The sequence below is a fragment of the Pituophis catenifer genome, unplaced genomic scaffold (genome assembly GCF_029215685.1).
Source record: "Pituophis catenifer annectens isolate HBS135680 unplaced genomic scaffold, rPitCat1.0.hap2 SCAF_3, whole genome shotgun sequence".
Lineage (NCBI taxonomy): Eukaryota > Metazoa > Chordata > Lepidosauria > Squamata > Colubridae > Pituophis > Pituophis catenifer.
The window spans coordinates 114,343,938-114,366,650 of NW_027256883.1; the positions used below are offsets into that span (position 1 = coordinate 114,343,938).

At 37.1% G+C, this 22,713-nt stretch overlaps 1 protein-coding gene across 1 annotated transcript in view; it reads left to right on the forward strand.

The window, feature by feature from the left end:
- CACNA1E (calcium voltage-gated channel subunit alpha1 E) overlaps positions 1-22,713 on the forward strand; it is a 285,148-nt gene that overhangs the window by 149,850 nt on the left and 112,585 nt on the right. Inside the window, exon 8 of the mRNA XM_070941053.1 lies at positions 20,447-20,562. Within this exon, the coding sequence (XP_070797154.1) occupies positions 20,447-20,562 (116 nt within the window). The remainder of the gene's footprint in view (positions 1-20,446; positions 20,563-22,713) is intronic.

The following is a 22,713-nucleotide window of genomic DNA, read 5'->3' on the forward strand; positions in this document are numbered from 1 at the left end:
AGATATTCAGAGAGATACAATAGAATACCTCCTGTGTCAGATGATATGGCTTGGCAATTAACAAATGCTAAGAGAATATGGGAACAATAACAATAAGAGCTTGATGGAAATAACAAATAGAACCGACTCAAAGGATAAGCATGATCGGAAGGTTGAGTCTCCAGTGGAAGCACATACACAAGAAGATGCAAAAAGTATCATCATTCCCTTAGAATGCAACCAGAAATCTTTCCAGCTGTCTATCACATGTGACAATGGTTCATTTCAGATGGCGCAAATCAGGAGTAGGTTCTACTTACCTTTACTACCGGTTCGCAATGGGGCCGCGTGCATGTGCAGAAGCATTTTCATGACATCAGGGTCAGTGGGTAGAGCCTCCCGCCAGTTTTATTACCAGTTCTATAGAACCGGTGCGAACCAGGGGCAACCCACCACTGGAGCAAATCCTGTAAATTTACCAGTCTCCAAAGAAAAATGAACCATCACAAATTCAATGACTTAGAATATCAGAACATAAATCAAATCATCAGCTTTATAAACTATATAACAAATTGTTGTACTGTTCAAGGGGGTCTGGTTATAAGTGGAAATTATATTTAAATGCATATTATTCAGTCTCCTTACTATGCTGTGTAAATGCAAGTAAAAGATGCATTGGTGGAAAAATGTGCCATATGTCCTAAGCTGCCCACACTGAAGATGTATGCAGTTACAGAATTAATTAAACTTAATTGCTGTACAATAGTTGCTAATTAAAGTATCTCTCCCTCCATCTCCTCCCCAGTATTAAACTTCAAATTAGTTGCCTTTAGTCCCATGTACTAAAATATCTGAAGATAATTTAGAAAATAAATCTAAGGCACATTATTTATTTATTTATTTATTTATTTTATTCAATTTGTATACCGCCCTTCTCCTAGTGGACTCAGGGCGGTGCACAGCCAGAACTAAAACACATACCAATACAAAATTTAAAATTTTTAAAAGAATTACATGACTTTGGCCCAGAATTTAAAACATTCAAACTAAAACCCATTGACAATTTTAAAAGCTAAAAAAAAAAGGGGGGGGTGGTTCACGCCAGCCCTGCTTGATGGAAAAGAAAAGTTTTTAGGGCACGGCGAAAGACCCAGAGATCCGATATCCTTCGTATCTCTGAGGCAAATCATTCCAGAGGGCAGGAGCTGCCACAGAGAAGGCCCTCCCCCTGGGGATCGCCAGTCGACATTGCCTGGCTGACGGCACCCTGAGGAATCCCTCTCTGTGGGAGCGTACTGGTCGGTGGGAGGCTATCGGCGGCAGAAGGCGGTCCCGCAAATACCCAGGTCCTATGCCATTAAAGTCATGGGGGTGATTTTTATGATAGAATGGGTCTCAATGAGGTTCCAATGCAAAATTATTTCAATGCCTCCTCCCCACCAATTCAGCAGAAGTATCTCCCTTGCTACAGCATAAGCCTGACAAGTTAAGAAGTACTTATGTTGGTCTAACACTGCTAAGCATTCAGCAGTGTAGATCTATTGGATTTGAATGGGACTATAAAAAAGAGCCATCCATGGGATTATAAATTTTGGGCATATGTAAGCAAGATTACTTTTATGTAGCCATCTCCCTCAGTCCATTGCAATTGCTCCATAGATTTCAGGTGGATGGTTGGCTACACAAGGACCACTTGTCATTGCTCTTAAGTTACTTCCAAAGGAGCAAAATTTATATACAAACAATAGTAGTAACCTGAGAAGAGGGTAGACATTAGGGCCCAACAATTGAGCTGATCAAGGAAAATTAATGTCTTTAGGAAAAAGAGCTGGAATCAGAACTCACTTTGATTAGACTCCTTCAAGGTAAACATTTTGGCATAAATGTACTGGCTCATTGCAAGGTGTTAGCCTTTGAAGATTGCTGGACAATTTGGGAAAGGAAGAAAATCCTATTTTGATCATGATTGCATTGAGGCTGAGAGAGCAGGTAGCAGTTTATACTATAATTCTTACAAAGTAAAGTCCTTTCAGGTGCCCATCCAGCTGGTCTTAGAGTACAAAAGCTCTAATTGCATCATAATAGAGGAATGCTATAACTGCTAGTGGAAACAGTTGATAACATCAGTGTAATCAAGTGAGACCTTTACTTTCTGGGATTTGATTTCTGCTTTCTACATCTTGGGTGGGAGTTCTCTGAATTTTAACCAGAGTAAGTTAATAAATCTTCTCCAAGGAGTTGGCTTTTGGACCTCTCTATACTGGCAACAGGTCTCTGTGTCGGAAGTGGCTAATTGGATTATATAGCTAAAACCCAGAATGGCCCCAGGACTACATTTAATTGATAAAAAAAATATGGGAATCTTGGCTCTCTTATTTATCTATGTAGAACAAACAATCAGACTAGCCAAAAGTGGGATTTCATCATAATAGTGTCAATTTTAAGAAGGAGAGATTTACCTCAACATCTTGGCAGGTAATTCACTTATTATTATAAGCAAGCTATATGTGGAAAATCACAGATTGGATGGAAGTAACCTATTCTCACTCTTCAACAGGCAGGCTTCAGAGAAGACTGCAGTAGAGTAGAGGAAGGATTGTTGTTGAAGCATTTAATGGATAAAAACACAAAAAGATGTGTTCCGTATGACATATTTATTGACTTTTAGAGGCCTATAATAATATCTCCTAAAATATAGCATGGGGAAAGCTCACAGGCCCAATGACTGCTTATCTCTACCTAAAAATATTCATCTTTAGGTAGAGTATAATTATCATCATTCTAGCCATTATCTATCCACTGCAGGATGAAGGCCTCTTCCACATGTTCCCAACCAATATGTTCTTGAGCTTTCATTTGCCAATTGGAAGGGCTAATACAGGAGGGCAAATCTCTGAACTTGACCCTACAAGGTGAAGAATCAAACAAGACTGCAATGTTGCCCCTGTATTATTCAATGTTTCTATAGATTCTATAACTGGTTGTCTCACAAAAGAACACCATCCACCAAACATTGCAGATATGCAGATAGCAATTATTTTGTCATTGACCCCAAGAGACTAATGGAGTCTTTCATTCCTTCTTCCTCTTCTATTTGAATCACCACTTCAAATTGACTCACAACAAAGCAAATGTTATGATGCTCTCAGAAAGACCCAAAGCCTGAAATAAAATTGCAGCGGGGAGAAATAGGAGCAGGTGGCATGTTTTAACTACCTTGGCATGATTTTTCAGACACCTGAACCATATGGTTCACTTCTTGCAAGCCTTCCTAAAGCTTCAAAGAAGCACTGTAGCCATTCTGAGTTATTCTTCTATACAAAAGGAGCATAATATATTCCAGCTGCCATTAAGGTCTTTGTGGTCAAACCTCAGGGCTGGATGTGTCACCCGCTGGCCATGCCCACCCTCAGTTTTACAAAGGGGGTTAGGGTTAGGGTTAGGGTTAGGGCTGAAGTTGGGTCTGCCCAAGGTTAGCATCTGTTTGAGGATGTGTAATAATTGGCTAAAATTCAATTTTCTACCACAAGGCTCGTATAGTCAAGGCTATGGTTTTTCCAGTTGCAATGTATGGCTGTGAAAGTTGGACCATAAGAAAGGCTGAGCACCAAAGAATTGAGGCGTTTGAACAATGGTGCTGAAGAAGACTCCTGCGAGTCCCTTGGACTGCAAGGCAATCAAACCAGTCAGCCCTAGAGGAGATCAACCCTGACTGCTCTTTAGAAGGCCAGATTCTAAAGATGAAACTCAAATACTTTGGCCACCTAATGAGAAGGAAGGACTTACTGGAGAAAAGCCTAATGCTGGGAAAGATTGAGGGCAAAAGAAGAAAGGGATGACAGAAAATGAGATGGCTGGATGGAGTCACTGAAGCAGTAGGTGTGAACTTATTGGTAAATGGGCTCCAGAGGATGGTAGAGGACAGGAAGGCCTAGAGGAACGTTGTCCATGGGTTCTAAATGGGTCAGACACAACTTCGCAACTAACAACAACAACAAATTACAAGGCTTGACCCACAGACATTGATAAAAATGTGAATATGCCAGATTACACTTATCTAAAACATTTTCTTAAAAATAAGGATAAAAACTGAAGTGGAAAAATTTCTTGAATGAGAAGCAAAACATCTTCAAGGAAAAACACTTTGGGGACAACCATTACCCCGATAACTGAGAATCTCCATAAACATAAGGATACAAAAAATTATCTGGTATGTAGTAAAATTCTGAAGACAGAGGTCCCTTAAGGAACATCAGATTTAGTTATATAATTATTTTAGGATTTTTCCTATGTTACTACAAGAGAGAGCATTGCTCTATGGGTGCAGAGATGCAGGATTTAATCCTCTGTCAGCCAGTTTGGGACATCAAACCAGTCAAACTTTTTATTAACCCTAGATTGGGAAATTGAAAAAAATCTTATCTCTCAACCCACATTGGATCATCATGATAAATTATGATTCATAACTTTCATCATGCAAGTGGATTGCTTCATGATGATAATATTACTGAACTCATAGAAGCTGATGAATTTGGACTTCTATTGTAATCCTAAGAAATAATTCGATAAAATGACTTATCCATTAATAGTTTTTAACTTTCACTATTTTAGTGTTGCAAATTTTAAAAATTCAGTAGTGTAAGAAAATATTTTAATTTATTGTTAATTAATTGTTAATTATTTCATTGTATTAAAGTGTTTTATAATAAATAAAATAAAAATGGCCAGAGTAACATTCATTCATTCATGGATACATAAGACAAAAAGCAGTGAAGTTTATTTTAGGGGCTAATGCAAATAGCTAGGAACAAGTTAAGTTTTATTTGTGGTAAACACACAGTTTTAAACATGCTTTTACCATTCCAAATGGGTCTATTGCATCATAAAAATGAACGAATGTGAATAATTTTGTTTCTCATCTTATTTCATTGGCCCTAAGGGGATTCCAGGATATCCATCAGCAATCTTGCGCTAGCTGATATCCATATGCATTTGAAGCAACTACGCTCCAATTTGCCACTAGAGAAAATGAAATCAATGCCTTATCATTCTCTTTATCATCTTATTCTTGCCAGAATCCAAAGTCACAGAGTTTCCACAATAATATGACTTTTTTTGTATTGTTTGTGGTGGAATAGCCCAAAATTATGAATTAATTTCAAGAACACTTGCCAGAAAAGAGGCTAATGAGCATACAGTACTGCTTTTCTTCTGTCCTAATGGAATAAAGTTATGTCTCATTTGTTTTATCTTTGGACTTCTGGACTTTTAGTAATAATGGATTGACTACATCTCTAATCCGCTACCATTTTAATCATGTCAGCTTCCCATTTTCTCTTATTCCTTCCACTTATTTCTGCTTTGTCTGGGTCCTTTGCTTTATTTTTGGGTGATGGCCACTTGGGTGCCACCAAAAAGAATGCAATGACAATGGAGAAGATGCAGATTAGCATTAATATTTCCATATATGTTAACCATATAAACGTTCAATTGAAATCCAAGTTATAATTCAAATAAAATTATATTTTTATATAACAGACAGGAAGCAGCAGGTGAAGCTAAGCAGAATCACATCAGATACCTTTACAATTAGCACAGGGGCCCCACAAGGCTGTGAGCTCTCTCCACTTCTCTTCTCTCTATATACCAATGACTGTATCTCAAACGATCCATCTGTTAAAATACTGAAGTTCGCAGATGACACAACAGTGATTGGTCTCATTTGAGACAATGTTGAATCCACGTACAGATGGGAGGTTGAACAACTCATGGTGTGACCAGAACAATCTGGAACTGAACACACTCAAAACCATAGAAATGGTGGTGGACTTTAGGAGAAACCCTCCCATATTACCACTTCTTACAATGCTAGACATCACAGTATCAACAGTAGAGACCTTCAAATTTCTAGGTTCTATCATATCTCACGACCTAAAATGGACACCCAACATCAAAAACGTCATCAAAAAAGCAAAACAAAGAATGTTCTTTCTGTGCCAACTCAGAAAGCTCAAACTGTCCAAGGAGCTGTTGATACAGTTCTACAGAGGAATTATTGAGTTTGTCATCAGCACCTCTATAATTGTCTGGTTTGGTTCTGCAACCCAACAAGACAGACACAGACTTCAGAGGATAATTAGAACTGCAGAAAAAACAATTGCTACCAACCTGCCTTCCATTGAGGACCTGTATACTGCACGAGTCAAAAAGAGGGCTGTGAAAATATTTACAGACCCCTTGCATCCTGGACATAAACTGTTTCAACTCCTACCCTCTAAACAATGCTATTTTTTCCCGAACGCCATCACTTTGCTAAACAAATAATTCCCTCAACACTGTCAAACTAGTTACTAAGTCTGTATTACTATTAATCTTCTCATCGTTCCTATCACTCATCTCCTCCCACTTATGACTGTATGACTGTAACCTTGTTGCTGGTATCCTTAAGATTTATATTGACTGTTTCCCTATGACTTTCATTAAGTGTTGTACCTTATGATTCTTGATGAATTTATCTCTTCTTTTATGTATACCGAGAGCATATGCACCAAGACAAATTCCTTGTGTGTCCAATCACACTTGGCCAATAAAGAATTCTATTCTATTCTATTCTATAAAATTATATCTCATCACTGAGGAACATATTTTCATCGTTTTGTCCAAAGAAAGCTTTTTTTTAATGTGATCACTTTTTTAAATTTGTTGAACCTTAATGCATAGTGTCTAGACAACATTATCTTCCACTTGTAATACAGCCATATTTTTCCTCTTTTTCTGACCTTATTCCTTTCATAAAAAGTGATTGATGAAGAAAAAGATATAAGTGAGCAGTGCTTTGTGCAAGAAATCTTCTTTCTAGAACATGGTGGCTATTACTGTGGACATCCTTAAAACAGACTTGGGACTCCTCCTCCTGACCCTGTTAGCATCCATTCCTTTCATCCTTGAAACAAGTGAAAAATTTATTAGCAGAATTTGTGCTCTGTTAGCTGATTTTCTACTGTCTGGGTGATAAGGGTAGTACTCGGCACTTACAAAAACCCTTTGTAATGTGTGATAGGGTAGGCTTGAGTGACTATGAGTTGTTATCTGGGGTGGTGCCTTTAGCCACCTTTCAAACTATTTGAATGACAGGTTGCTGAGACAGAGGTTATCCATGCTGGTAACCTCTCACTTGGAATATTTCAGAACAATGGTGTAACAGTGTTTGAGTAGAGCTTTAAACATATGTCTAGCACTCTTCTGGAAGACTATAGGTAGTCCTCAACTTACAACCTTTCATTTAGTGACCGTTTGAAGTTACATCACTGGAAAAAGTGACTTATGACCATTTTTCATACTTGTGACTGTTGCAGCATCCCCACAGTGACGTGATTAACATTTGGACACTTGGCAACTGGCTCATATTTATGATGGTTGCAGTGTCCTGGGATCATGTGATAACTTTTGCCACTTTCTCACAAGCAAAGTCAATGGGGAAGACAGATTCACTTTACAATCATGTAACTAACTTAACAACTGTAGTGATTCATTTGACAGCTTTGGCAAGGAAGGTTGTAAAATGGGGCAAAGCTCACGTAACAACTGTCTCACTTAGCATCAGAAAATTTGGGCTCAATTGCAATCGTAAGTCGAGGACTACCTGTACTGAATAGGCATTTATAATATAGCTGTCCTGACAGGTTATGTGTGTAGCTAGGCATCAACTGTGGAGTTCTTCTGGCAGGTCATTATCCAATTCATGGCTTCCTGCTTCTTTCATGCAACCTTCTGTTGAACTAAAAGGAAAACAGGCAGATTTTTTTTTCAATATTGTTGAAAAAATAAATATTTTTTTCAATACAGCTCCCTTATATCACAAGTGCTGCAAAGGAATGACAGTGATGGCCGTAAATGGGCACAGGTAGTGGCATCAAGACATAGCTCAGTGCAATGTAATAGAGTATGCTAAATCCACCCTCCCAAAGTAGTAAAACCAATAGAAAATGCAGCCATATGAAACCCTTTGTCAGTAGAAGCAGCAGAAAATCTGTGATGCACTTGTTTGGAAGAGATGATTGACAGAACCTGGCTCACTTTGCTGATTTACATCTAATTTCTAAAACTGTTCTAAACTGAGCTAAGGAACCCATGTGCCCAGTCAAGCATTATGCAGGCATGCATATTGGCAGGAACCAAGCATCTGGCATTTCCAGCAGTCAAAACCCAAAGGGCCATGGAGAGCAGTCCCCAGCCATGGGATATGAAGGAGTATGCAGCCAATACCAGCTGTCAGATTTCAGCCCCTAACTTTAACATTTATCAATGAGGCATTGCAGAATGTTCATAGAACAAGAGTTATTTTAAGAGAACAGGGGAAAGACTACTTTAAAAGTGGAACAGCTAAGCATGCCTTTAAACTGCCTCTGGTAGGTTCAGGATGATTTGAAGGTGACACAATGAGGATATATGCCCTGTAAAATGTTTAATATCTTTGTGCTGGGGTTAGCAAGTTTTCAGAATGAGCCCTTCTCACACCTTCAAATAAGACTGACATTTGGAAAGTAGGGCACATGGCCTCTACACTTCCATTCTGTGAAGGTAGAAAGATACTCTTTTTAGCCTAACATCTGTAGGTATGGCGGGGAGACTTGCTGAACAATACAGCAGAGAGCTATATCTCCTGAGACAAAATTAAAAACCACTTAGTAGACAGTAGATCTCCAACAAACCATTATGTAGATATTCAAATCTTTTTCTCTTATTTGCATGCATACACACATACACACATATGCCCACACACTGTTATAAATGTGTATGGGCTCAGCCTGCCTAATAAACTGCAATTCTTCTGGGAGCAGATGTACCAACTCCTTAGAACTCCTTTGGGGCAAGAAAGGTTACTGCTGGGCTCTCACAGGAGGAAGACATTTTCCTTATGAAAGAACATCGCTATTTGTTCTTCATAATCACGCCTCTTTCATCCTGCAATTAGAATTGTTGTGGGGGTGTGGAATGCAAAACAAACTTCCCCATGGTCTACTCTTCATGCTCTATGGATTTTTTTAATATATTAACCACAGCATTGTGGCTGAAGTGTATAATGACAGAATCAACATGTGTTGTATATATACATATGCTACAAGCCTCCAATGGATTGTATAATTGCATTTTGTCTGTATGTGTCAGATCTTATACAATATATGTGTGGGGGGTATTTTTCTTCAGCATTAATTTAATACTATCTGCTTTTATTTCTAGAACAATTTAGTTCTAGGCATATAGTCAAGATTTCACCTTATTGAATAATAAATAGCTCTTTCACATAAGTTCTCTCATGAGAAGTTAAATCTAGAAATAAGAAAAAGACTGTATCACTAAAGAAGGATAATATGGTTGAAATGCATATGTCACATCAGAAAGAAGGCAAAATAAGGTGTGCAGATATAGTATTGTAGAAACCCACTTCACCCCTTATCAGAAAAACGTTTCTGGGCTCTGCCAAAAGATTATTTTTCAGAGTTAAAAGAAATGTAACCAGTCTGTCAGTTAGAAAAGGATTTGTTGCTTGATTCCCTGGAAAATAATCTGGAGGCTCCAGTGCTTCATATCAGTTATACTGTATATGGGGAGGCATGTCTCTCAATTGTGGGAAGACTTGACATATCTTTATATGCTTTGAGTGATATGTCAATCAAATGGTGGAAATATACATGGAAATGTATCCGACAAAAATGTAGATAACAAAATTAGGTGCAACTGCCAACTCTTTACTCACAAACAGGAGGAACAATGCCAGTTACACAGTATGTAACTGAATGGTCTGGGAAAACTAATGCCAAGGACAATTGTTTCTTAACATCTTACTTCAAGCAGAGGATTGAGGCACCACTTAAGAAAACCACCTTTAAGTAAAGATCCTTAAACTGAGGAAGAAAGTGTGCTGTCTCTGACCAAGTTTAGGACTATAAAATTATATTTATTTCATTAATGTTATTATGTGTTATATACATAATATAATACATATGTATTATATTATCTATACATATGTATTATGTATAGTAACCATTTACTATTTTCCTGATAAATATTTTTCAACAAGATGTATTGAACCAAAGGTACAACTAAGATCATGCATATTTCAAAAATAATTTGGGGAAATTTGTCAGATCTCATGGGACTCTCAGCTCAACAGCCTTCGGCTTTTCAATAAAGCATTCAAGTCTTCTTTCAGTCTTCTGTTGCTTTAATGGGGTCCTTAAAACAGCTGCTTTGATTTCCATTTTACTGCAGAAGCCACCCAAAAGACTTCATATTTCATACCCAACAGAAGACTATGGTATGGTACAGTTTACTCATGTTACCGTATCTTGGCTTGTGCATGCTCGTTACCTTTTCTTGTCTGGAAATACATACTGGTTGTTCAGACAACCAGTATATCGTAGAAGAGAGTGGGAGGTTTCTTTATCTGTTTTCTGCCATCTAGCGATCATCTGGATTTATGTATTGCAGAAACGATAGCGCTAATGCTTGGACCTTTGTAATGCCTGAAGCAGTTCTTTTGAATAATTTTCAAAATATACACAGACCTAATAATTATCTTATTGAACTCCTTATGCACTCAATTGGAGGTACAGTAAACAAAATGAAGTTAGGTGGTACAATGAGTGCTAACTTAATTCAATATGGTTAGTTTTGCTCTCTTGATCCCTAAGCCTTATCATTCATTGACTTCCTTTCTATGTCCTTTAGCCAGGAGGGGATTTTTAGTCTATGCCCTTCTTTAAATCCTCCTAGTGTTGCCTCCCTGGTCCTCTGCTTCTTCTTTTTCTAAGATATCCTAGAGCTGTAGTGTCACAGTGGTTAGAATGCAGTATTGCATTCTACTTCTGCAGGCTACTTCTGCTGCCTGCCAGCTGCCTGCAATTTGGCAGTTCAAATCTCACCAGGCTCAAGATTGACTCAGTCTTCCATCCTTCTGAGGTTGGTAAAATGAGGACCCAGAATGTTGGGTGCTCTGTAAACCGCTTAGAGAGGGCTGTAAAAGCACTGTGAAGTGGTATATAAGTCTACGTGTTAATGCTATCCAGGTTATTGTTTTCAAACTTCCAAACTCCTTCTACTCTAGTTTTTCCATTCCTTCTTTCTTAACAGATCTGCATTGCCTAATCTTTTTCTTAAAACTTCTGACATTTTTTAATGATGTATCCAGGACACATGGTTTCTTGGCAACTGCAGAACTGATTTGTTAACATAGCAGACTTTGAACTGATAGATACAATTTTCAGCTGGAAAGTTGTAATGCCCTCCTGTGTTAGAGCTCAATACTTTTTCAGTATACCATTAGGCAAAATGGCAGAAAAAGGATTGTCTATAGGCTATTGAGTTCATAAAGAGGTTCTTAGCCCTGAGCCTTTTTCAGTATGTTCTGTGATCTATTACCGAATGATAGTACAAGAGGACAAAACATTAGACAAACTGAGCAAATATTAACTGTTTTGTACAGATGCAAAGCTATTATTATTTATTGTAAATTATGTAGAAATATATTTGATTGTTGTAGAAAATAATGTGCCAGATAACCAGTGTGCCTACTCTGCTTACCGAACTGGTGAAGTTTATGGGCAATTTAAAGACCTCTACAGTATTTATCCTTATTTATTTATTTTTAACCTTGGAATCAGATGCAGGCTAAATAGACTTCAAATCAGGAGCACATAGGGCTGTCAGATGCACACTGCAAAAATATGTACGGTCATTAGACAGCAGTAAGCAATGAAAGAAAATCTCTATTTTGTCACCTGGTCTTGTATAGTTTTGTAGTCCAGGTCTAGTAGGTCAAGCTATGTGCATTTTTTCTGGGGCAAGAGCTATATTCTTGGCCTTGAAATGTCATACTCCAAATGTAGTTATGGGCTAATAAGATAAGTCAGGTACAGGGGCCAGGAAATAAAATAGATTTCATTTAATTAAAATTAAGTACAGGTAATATTATTAATATGTTAAATATTAAATGTTAATATTTAACATTTTATTAATTAATAAATTAATAAATTAATATTAACTTTTAATATTAATATGTTAATATTAAAAGTTATTATTAATAACTTTCCCCTTCTGTAATAAAATTGCAGTTTGATGGCAAATATTGAATTGACATTCAAATTAGGAGAAGGATTGGTTGTAGCCTGGTGCTTTTAACTTTTTAACTGAATAGCATTTTTGAGTCGTAGGCCAGCTGGTATTTGCTTTAGTAGAGCTGGAAACCCATAGTCATCACAGCCAAAACAACAGACTCCAGGCTTGTTTTGGGAATATATATTTTTTTCCTTTTTATAGTTATAGACAGGATATTTGTAAAAGAGGAGGAGAATTTACTGCTTTTTCTTTTCTTTCAGCACCCAGCCAGGATGGATCCCACATGTTAAATTTAATTGATCATTTTTTCCTCTTTTTTTGCACCGTTTTTTTCTTTTGTTGTGGTTGTTAGGGTTGAATGTATGCTTTTGTTTTGTTTCATTTTGTTGGATGGTTTGACTGTTTTGTATTTTATTTTTATGATAAAATAATAAATAATATTAAAAAAATTATGGGACTCATTCCTCTGCAATGTATCTAGCAGAGGTGGGTTTCAGCAGGTTCTGACCAGTTCTGGAGAACTGGTAGCAGAAATTTTGAGTAGTTTGGAGAACCGGTAATAAAAATTCTGACTGGCCCCGCCCCCATCTATTCTCTGCCTCCCAAGTCCCAGCTGATCGGGAAGAAATGGGGATTTTGCAGTAACCTTCCCCTGGATAGGGGAGGGAATTGAGATTTCACAGTATCCTTCCCCTGCCACGCCCACCAAACCACGCCCACAGAACCGGTAGTAAAAAAAATTGAAACCCACCACTTGTATCTAGGCATCTCAGATCCTGCATGCATTGTATAATCTCTATTGATTTCCACATATTTTAATGGTTTATAACTATCACAACAATCAGTGCCTAGCTTTGTATTTGTTTTGTCAGATAAATCTGTTCCTATCATATACATAGTACAGATAAATACAATACAGATAAATAAATAGGAGCATGTTGAAGCTTCAGTTGCTTTAATAAGCAGCAGCATGTGCCTATTGGGTGCACCATGGTACACATATGTAACACAACTGGTTATACATCCAGACATTCCCAAGATGTTTATGGAATCCTGGTGTCTGTGTGTAATTTTGGTAAGAAAATGTTTTTACAGGGATTGTTTAAAATTGATATCAATTGTGTATGATATTTTAATCTTTTGTTTGCCACCTACAATTGCATTGGTTAGATTCAGTGGTGGGTTCCTCCCGGTTCCGCCGAGCCGGTAGCGGTGGCAATATGATGTCACTGAACCGGTTCTGCCCCCCTTCACTCCCCCGCCCCCGCGTTATTCTTACCTTTTATTTGGCCCCACCCCCAATCTATTTCTGCCTCCTGAGTCCCAGCTGATGGCTAGAGGGAAAAAAACTGTTTAAATTCTTGCGGCGGGGCTTCAAAGGGCCGCCCTATAGCTGATCAGTGTTAAAAGAAAACAAATGAGTAGACCGGTGCCTGCAAAAATAAATGGGTAGACCAGTGCCTGCAAAAATACATGAGTAGATTAGTGCCTGCAAAAATAAATGGGTAGATCGGTACAGCCTGGTAGACCAGTACCTCTGCTAAATCCTAAATAATTGTCACATGACCATCAAGCCACGCCCACAGAACCGGTAGTAAAAAAAATTAGAAGCCACCCCTGGTTAGATGGGCAATTGGGCATTCATATCAATGTGTTTACTCTATAATAAATTAATACATTTACCTAAAAAAAAAACACCACCTGAGGTGGAACAAAAAGGACAAGGCAATCAAAATTAGTCTTTCCATTCAGTATGTTTCTCTGTTTTGATTCATATAAAGCTTTGTTTACAGATTCAAGTTCTCTTACTGTTGTCATGGCAACTCAAGCAGAAATATATATGTGTGCATATGTACACATATCTCTCCCAAGATGGAATGACCTCTTTTTCCTATTTATTTATCTGTATTGTAACTATATATGATGGGCATAGGCTTATCTGACAAAACAAATACAAAATTAAGCATTGAGTGTTGTGATAGTTATAAACCATTAAAACGTGTAGAAATAAAAAGAGATTATACAGTATATGCAGGATCTGAAATGCCTAGATACATTGCAGAGGAATGAGTCCCATAGGTTTTGAAGGCAAGATAGACAAGGTTGTAATTGAGCCCCACATACCCTTGAAGAATATATCTTCAAGGGTAGCAGCTTGTGGAGTACATTTCTTAGAGGTGATTAAGACATGAGTGACTCATACCTCCTAATCTAGAAATGTGTTTGCAACTACTATACAATGTGTACTTAGGTGAGGGCCTCTTCCTTTAGCAGAAACCATGAGTTCCAGAAAACTCCAGATTGTGCTCCAACTTTGCCTGAGGGAGTCACCTCATCCAGAATTAACAGTGCAAAATCATTAGCCCTAAAATTCATAGCCATCCACAGCATTGTCCAGGTTGAGCTGAAGCCTGTCAGACTTGCAAGCTTCCAGGCCCTGGAAAAACATTTCAATCATGTGGATAGCAATAGCATTGGCACTTAGATTTATATATTGCTTCATACTGCTTTATAGCCCTCTCTAAGAGGTTCACAGAGTCAACATATTGCCACCAAAAATCTGGGTCCTCATAAAACAAACAAAAACATAGCTGAAGTATATGGAATAACTATGCATACGTAGCACATGCCAACTGGAGGAAGTTTTCATTGTTGGGTAATATTGGGAAGGGCCAGAATTTCAGTCAGGGGAACCACCAATCACAGCATTTAGAATATTGGGTATTTAACTGTACGGGCCCATTTTAGGTACATGTTAAGTGTACAATTGTGCAAGTGGCAAAGATTTCTTGATGGTCTGCAATAGGAAAATATGAATGTGAATAACTCAGTGAATACGTTGATACATTCATAATATGTACATAAGAATAATGTAGAACAAATGCGGAAAAGGACAGTCATAAATACTGAGAAGTTGGAGCCTTTTCCTACAAGTGAAGTCTAAATATGTGGGCCCTTTTGAAGTAGGAAGAAGGACAGGTGATTAAATACTACTTGTGATTTATATGACTACACCCACTGTAGATCTGGTATTTCCAGCATGATATCTATGGACCCTAATGTGATCATGGATATTTCACTGGGTGCTTCTTCCACTCTTTTTTTTTAAAGACCAAAAGTTGAGCTACTGCAAAGAAAGCACCATATTTCATAATCACCTTTATTTCTAAGCATGCCTGTAAATTGAATGTTCTTCCCACTACAGTACATATGTTGATTATACATCTCTTGGTTTTCTTTTACAACTTTTTACTTTTCATTGGGAAAATATGAAGGCCTTGACTTTGTCAAACAGATGTCTACTATTGCCTCTGACAAGTTCTCACTGAACAGCTTATTGTTCTTGAGATAGGATATACCTTTTCTATTACTGACAAGAAAATATGCCTCTCTATAAAAGTGTGTGGGTTAAGCAAAATGCTATCTATGTGAACATGGATTAATTTGTGTCATGCTTTACCATGAAGCTGCATTTGTAACACAGTTTCATAAACATGAATCAATCTGCTTTCCTATCTCTTGTCAAATCAGTGTGATCCTGGCATCATCTCCAGTTTCTGTTCTTTGTATTTGTCTTCACTGCAGAAGACACATTTAGAAAGCTGACATCTAAATGGATTGTTTACCAAAACCTGAAAACACAGTATGAAAGTTAAATTTTCTTATATTAGATAAGAATATAAGAATTTCTTATATTTTGACATATTAGCCAATTTTACATCAGGAAAAAGAACTATTATGGTAGTTGACATATTTTTAATTTTAAATGCATATGGGAAGTCTCCTAAAAGAGAATGACTTGTTCCTATCTGCCTCTAGGCTGTTTTCGACAACCTTAGCTTACTGATTTCTCTTTCCTAGTCAGGTGGGCATGCTTCTGCACAAACCACTGCTTTGTAAAAGTGGTTTTTCAAGAAGCAACAGGACTTTCTGTTTTTGTTTTTGTTTTAATTTGATTTTTATTATAACATATAGTGATACATTCAATACATTTTCGGTTCATTGGTGCAAATATATACATATATACATCTACATGCATTATTACTTGTCTTTTATTTGATATTGTTTCTTAAAGCTAAATTTAATTTCAAAACATTTAAAGATAATAATGCTCAAATCTCTAAGACTAAATGTAATACTGTTCATTTCTCCATGGATTCGTTTCACTTGAAGAAGCTTCTTGGATGAGAAGCAAAACATCTTCAAAGAAAAACCAGAAAGTTCAGTTGCCTCCTGAAAAAGCACCTTTGGGAAAACCGTGGCTTGGATGACTGAGAATCTCTATAGACACTGCGTTGTAATCACATTTGTTTTTATTTCTTAAGAATGCCTATTCTTATATTAAGAATGCATGGGTTAATGTGAAATGCAGAAATATAAAAATAAACCCTGAAGGCTGGTGCCTTACATTATAACTTGCTAACTTCCGATTTATTATTATTTTAAAACTACCTGAATATTGTTATAAGAGTATAAAAACAGGCAAAATATAAGGAAAGTATCTCTGGTACCATGTTTCCTCTCCTCAGCACTGGTGCAGTTCTATTTTATCTTGTTATGGTCTATCTTTAAAATATATATATCAAATGATCAATATTGATCAACATCTAATTTTAAGATCTATATCTTTCCTTAATGTCATTTATTTCTTAAAACATGGTTTTTAGATCACCGATAAAACAAGAAGCCTTCTCAACGAAGGTTATAAATTATATACAACATCAGTAGTATACAAATTGTTATAAAACATAATGAAAGTCAAATAGTAGAGCCCAAAGCAAATGTAAACATGAAAACCAAACATGCAGTTTTCCAATCAGTCTATCATATCTACCACACAACCTTTGGTGATAGATATATTTCTAGTAGTGTATCAATTTCTGTAGATAGATGGGTGATCAAAATTATCCTGGTTTATTTGGGAAGGAATAGCAAAACAGTGTCTGTGATATAATGGCATGTTTCTTGATATATTAATAAGTATTGCAACCTGTAGCTATCTTTATTTTATTTATTTATTTGTTCAATAAAATATCTTTGTTACAGGTTTTTTTATCACATAAACATGAATTTGTTCCTGCCAGAGGGACTCTAATTTTCATAGATCCTTCCTAGCACAGATATCCTGGCATGTTATAGGTAGTCCTCGACTTACTGCAGCAGGGATGGAAAATTTCTTATTAAATGGTGTGGTTGTTAAATGAGGCATCATGTGAGTGTTTCCAATTTTATGACATTAAGAAAATCACCATGATTGTTAAGCGAGACATCATAGGACTGGCACTTATGACCTTTCCTACCAATTTCCAATTTTGCTTGTTGGAAATGGCTAGGAAGATCACAAAGGGGCAGTGGTTTAATGCACCCTGTTATTAACACAGCTGCCTGCAATTTCTGCAGGTTCGAATCTTACCAAGCTCAAGGTTGACTCAGCCTTCCATCTTTTCTAAGGTAGGTTAAATGAGGACCCAGTTGTGGGGGCAATAAGCTGACTTTGTATAAATATACAAAAGTATGAAGGCTATTGCTTAACACATTGTAAGCCGCCCTGAGTCTCCGGAGAAGGGCGGCATATAAATCAAATTTAAAAAAAAAAAAAAAAAAAACAAAAAAAAAAATGATGATTACATGATTGTGGGATACTGCAATTGTCATAAATGCATGACAGTTACCAAGTTCCCAAATCATAGTCACATGACTGCAGGGATGCTGCAACAGTTGTAACAGTTGTAACAGTTGTAAATGAGAGGACTGTTCATAAATCACTTTCAGCACTGTTGTAACTTCAAACCATTGTCAAACAAATAGTCAAGGACTACCTGTATTAGTGTAGTGTAGTGGTCTCCTATCCAATAATCTGATCAAATTCACACTTTGCTAGTGGATTATCCTTAGCCTACTTGACATACCTTTAAACTGAAGCTATGGCTGTGGGCATTGGCAGTACTATCCTTCTGCAGACGTGGATCTATACAAACTCTAACTTTTATTGGAACCTATCTGAGTGATACTAGAACTGTACAACAAGAGATTATGACCCAGAATATTCTAATTGTATTTGTGTCAACAGTGTTTTATTTCGTACTTCTGATCGTTTCTATGTTGGAATGTTAGCTTTAGGAGATGTAATGAGGAAAAATTCCACAGCATTAAGTGGGCTCCCTAGAGCTTAATTCATGCAAGGATTGTGTTTACCCAGGAGATTAGAGTATTACTAGAGGGACCTTGCTAGTGTTCCTTCATTTTCTTCAATCTTTTCTTCACCTACCGTTTCACACCTTCAGCAGATCCTGAGACTATATAGCAAAGCTGTGCCAATGTATATTTCTTTTGAATAATGCATCCACGCCCCCAGCCTATCAACAACATTTCAGTTGTAGGAGAGACAGAAAATAATTTGCTTATGAAAGCTAATGCATAAGGAATGTGTAGAATCATAACTGCCTATTGAAGAGGCACTGTTTTGAGCAGTGGGCAATAGCAATAGGCTTCTTTTCTGAATTATGTACAGGGTCTACTTTTTATCTGCTACAGTCTGTCAAATCCTCTGGCTCATAAACTATGTTTTTCTGCTTTCAAGCATGCCATACAAAATCCTCTACTTTTCTCTTACAAAGGTAAGAGGAAAGAAAGCTATCATTCTCCCAATTGCATAATCCATAAAGTTGTATTAGGAACACGACACTCAACAAAGACTGAGAATGATTTAAAAGGATGATATTAAAAACATTTAATAACTTCAACAAGGAGCAATTTTAGAAACTAAGTTCAGCCTGTAGATAGCTCAAGATCGGGGTGAAATCCAGCAGGTTCTGACAGGTTCTGGACAACCGGTAGCAGAAATTTTGAGCAGTTTATAGAACCAGCAAATACCACCTCTGGCTGGCTCCAGAGCGGGGTGGAAATGGAGATTTTGCAATATCCTTTCCCCAGGAGTGGGAAGGGAATGGGGATTTTGCAATATCCTTCCTCTGGAGTGGGGTGGGAATGGAGATTTTGCAGTATCCTTCCCTGCCATGCCCACCAAGCCATGCCCATCAAGCCACACCACACCACGCCCACCAAGCCACGCCCACAGAACCGGTAGTAAAAACATTTGGATTTCACCACTGCTCAAGATATACTTGGGAAGAAGTTGCAGGGTGTCAAGTAAGTTCACCAGCAACAGTATTCCAAAATTTATGATTATGGGCTATCAAATTAGGGTTGATTTTTAGTGACCACGTAGACAGGGCTTTTTTGGAATGACCTGTCCCCAACCACTTCCTCTACTTTTGTAATTCAGATTGCAAAATTAGAGGATATATATTTAGTACATAGTTCACTGTTTATTATCTTGAGAGTGAGAAGTAGTTTATACAGTATGTTGGCAGTGTCATATAGATTAGTTAATAGAGAAAACCAACAGTCTGCTGACCATTCTCTAGGTGTAGTTTACTCAAATGGTCACTCACAATTGGTTAGAGAAGAAGGAATAGGTCCTTTCTCCCTTTGAATTTGATCCATTAATTTGTAATTATTGGACTACTGGTTTAGGGAAATCTCTTTTTAGCTGTGATGCTTAGTGGGTAACTGTGGACAAGGAAATGCTGTTTTAGGACAGCAGATACTGCTTTAACAAAGTATAAAATGGCTTGTACTCAAGAATAGTCTATCCTCCCATTGCAGAGGATTCTCATCTTTCCTGGATTACCTGTTCTAGATTTGGTGTCACAAGAAGACTTTGAGAGCTTTCAACATACATGTCTGATATTTTTTAACAACTGACACCCATTTGCTGTTTCCTCCTCAAATTACTTTTGGGATTTAGAAAAATAGACACAGATGCACAGATGCACAGATGCATGCAAATAAATATATAGAGCATGGGAGATGATGCATACTATCTATCTACTGTATCTATCTATCTATCTATCTATCTATCTATTTATCATCTATGTATCCATCCATCCATCCATCCATCTATCATTTTTTGCAAGGACCCAGTGGAATCAGAGAAGGGAAAGAAAAGGCATACAACTATTAGCCAGCTTGAAATGGTAGCAAGAAAGCTCTGATTGTCTGCCATTTTTCTCTCTGCATTTGGCTGGAAGGATTGACATGGATTGGCTGCTAATTCTTTATGAAATGTGAAACATATAGACAAAGTTCTAATCTCTTGGTTTCTGAATAGCTCTGCAAATTTCTAGTGCAGCTCAAATCAAACTTACGGTATTTTAAAGAGATGATGAAAGTAGCTGGTGAAAATCCTCCATTCTGTTAGCCACTTAAAACAGCCCTTTTCCTTCCTGACCTGACTATGTCAGAATACAGTCCAAACTGATCAGTTCTTGGCCTTTCCTTTTTACAGAGAATTTGCCAAAGAGAGAGAGCGAGTGGAAAATCGCCGGGCTTTCATGAAGCTGAGGAGACAGCAGCAGATTGAACGGGAGCTGAATGGCTACCGGGCCTGGATAGACAAAGCAGGTAATACAAGTTGTGCTGAAGCAATTCCAAGGCCAATTAAATCAGCGGAGCTGTTGAGCTCCTCCCTCAGAGAACCACTAGAAACATTACTGGAAAAGATACCTGTCCTAGTCTTTGCACCCAATACTGTTGGCGAGACAATGAAATTACTTTTTCCTATGTTCAGTCTTGTTCCATTTGTTTCTAAAAATATGCTTTCTTTTTTTTAATTTCCTTTTCATAAAGTTTTATTGTTATCTTATTTGTAAATGAAGTGTTCTGCTGCACACCTCTTGTGTAGGTGTGAGCATCTGGTGAGGTCTTTTTTTTAAATTTGCTAAAATATTCCATGCTGTTTTTTAAAAGGCATATATTTTTTTTAGCTTAAACGGGTTAGGAATCTACATAGGAACATCACAGTGCCCTTATAAATCCCAGTAGAATGTATTCCTTGTTCCTACACAACAATATAGATGAATAATGTCATATAACATTGTTGTGATGTCATAAGAGAGCTGGGGAGAAAGTTGTTTCATGAAAAATAAGTGAAATTGACACAGTAGTTCAAGGAGAGACCTTTTTACTTAAAAAAGCAACTAGAGTGTATTCGAATAATTTTGCTGATGATTTCTCTGAATTATTTTTGTTTGTGATTACTGTTTTGGTTGCCACAATGTAAAAAAGATGTTGAGACTCTAGAAAGAGTGCAGAGGAGAACAACAAAGATGGTTAGGGAATGGCAGCTAAAGCATATAAAGAACAGTTGCTGGGACTGGGTATGTCTATTCTGATGAAAAGAAAGACTAGGGGTGACATGGTAGCAGTGTTCCGATATCTCAGGGGCTGCCACAAAGAAGAGGGAGTCAAGCTATTCTCCAAAGCACCTGAGGGTAGGATAAGAAGCAATGGGTGGAAACTAATCAAGGAGAGAAGAAACTTAGAACTAAGGAGAAATTTCCTGACAGTTAGAAGAATTAATCAGTGGAACAACTTGCCTCCAGAGGTTGTAAATGCTCCAACAGCGGAAGTTTTTAAGAAGAGATTGGATAACCATTTGTTTGAAGTGGTGTAGGATTTCCTGCCTAATCAGAGGGTTGGACTAGAGGACCTCCAATGTCCCTTCCAACTCTGTTATTCTATTCTATTCTATTCTATTCTATTCTATTCTATTCTATTCTATTCTATTCTATTCTATTCTATTCTATTCATGCATAGATTAATGCTGTTAATCCCTTAATTCCAACAGCCATATCACATGCCTTTTACAACTTTTATCTGTGATTTTTGTTTGTTTGCTTATTTATACAGGACATTCTTATAAACAAAGAGGAAAAAAAGCAAATATTTTCTCCATACAATTAGTAGTTCAGATCAAAAAAATGGGTTGCATAGAAACATACTAGTTTCACATTTTTAAGAAATATATTTCAATTAATCCCCTTTTCTTGGGGCTCTTACTTGATACTACATCTCTACAATAATAACATGAATAAAAATTGATGATAAAATAATGCATCCTCTCTGCAAATGTATTGGTTTTCTTTCTGTAATAATTCAACTCTTTTTTCCAGATAATTGGAAAGGAGACAGACATTTCTAATTGTGGCAGCCAGTCTGAATGTCCCATTTTTAAAAAAAATTGGAAAAGTACTTTTCAAGATAAACAAAATACCTGTTCATCTGAAGTTACATCCACTAATTTAATCTTATATATGCATTATATCCAGATACAGTTGGGTTATCTTTATCCTTTTTAATTTTAGAGGCAGACCTAGATTTCTCAGAGATATTCTTTCCTAATTAAATAGTCTTCCCAATGAACAATTTGTATTAGGAAAAGCAATTAAGAAAGATGCACTGATATATCTAGATATGTCAGGACCTTTTCGTACATAAGGGAACTGGGGTTGGAGTCATTGATTCTGGTGGATCCACTGTTACCTCATCAAAATAGGGGAATTCCTGTTCCATATTTGATGCTATTTACCATTTATGTAAAGTTGCTTTGGAGAATCATACATGAGTTTGAAGAAACTCATGCATGATTGGAACATACACTGATGATACTGAGCAGTTCTTCTCCTGTGGGTGTCAGAGTTCCAAGTAATAACTCTGTAGAAAGCAGAACTCCGAGGCAGGCAGCTTCCTCAAAGAACAATTTTATTGGAGATA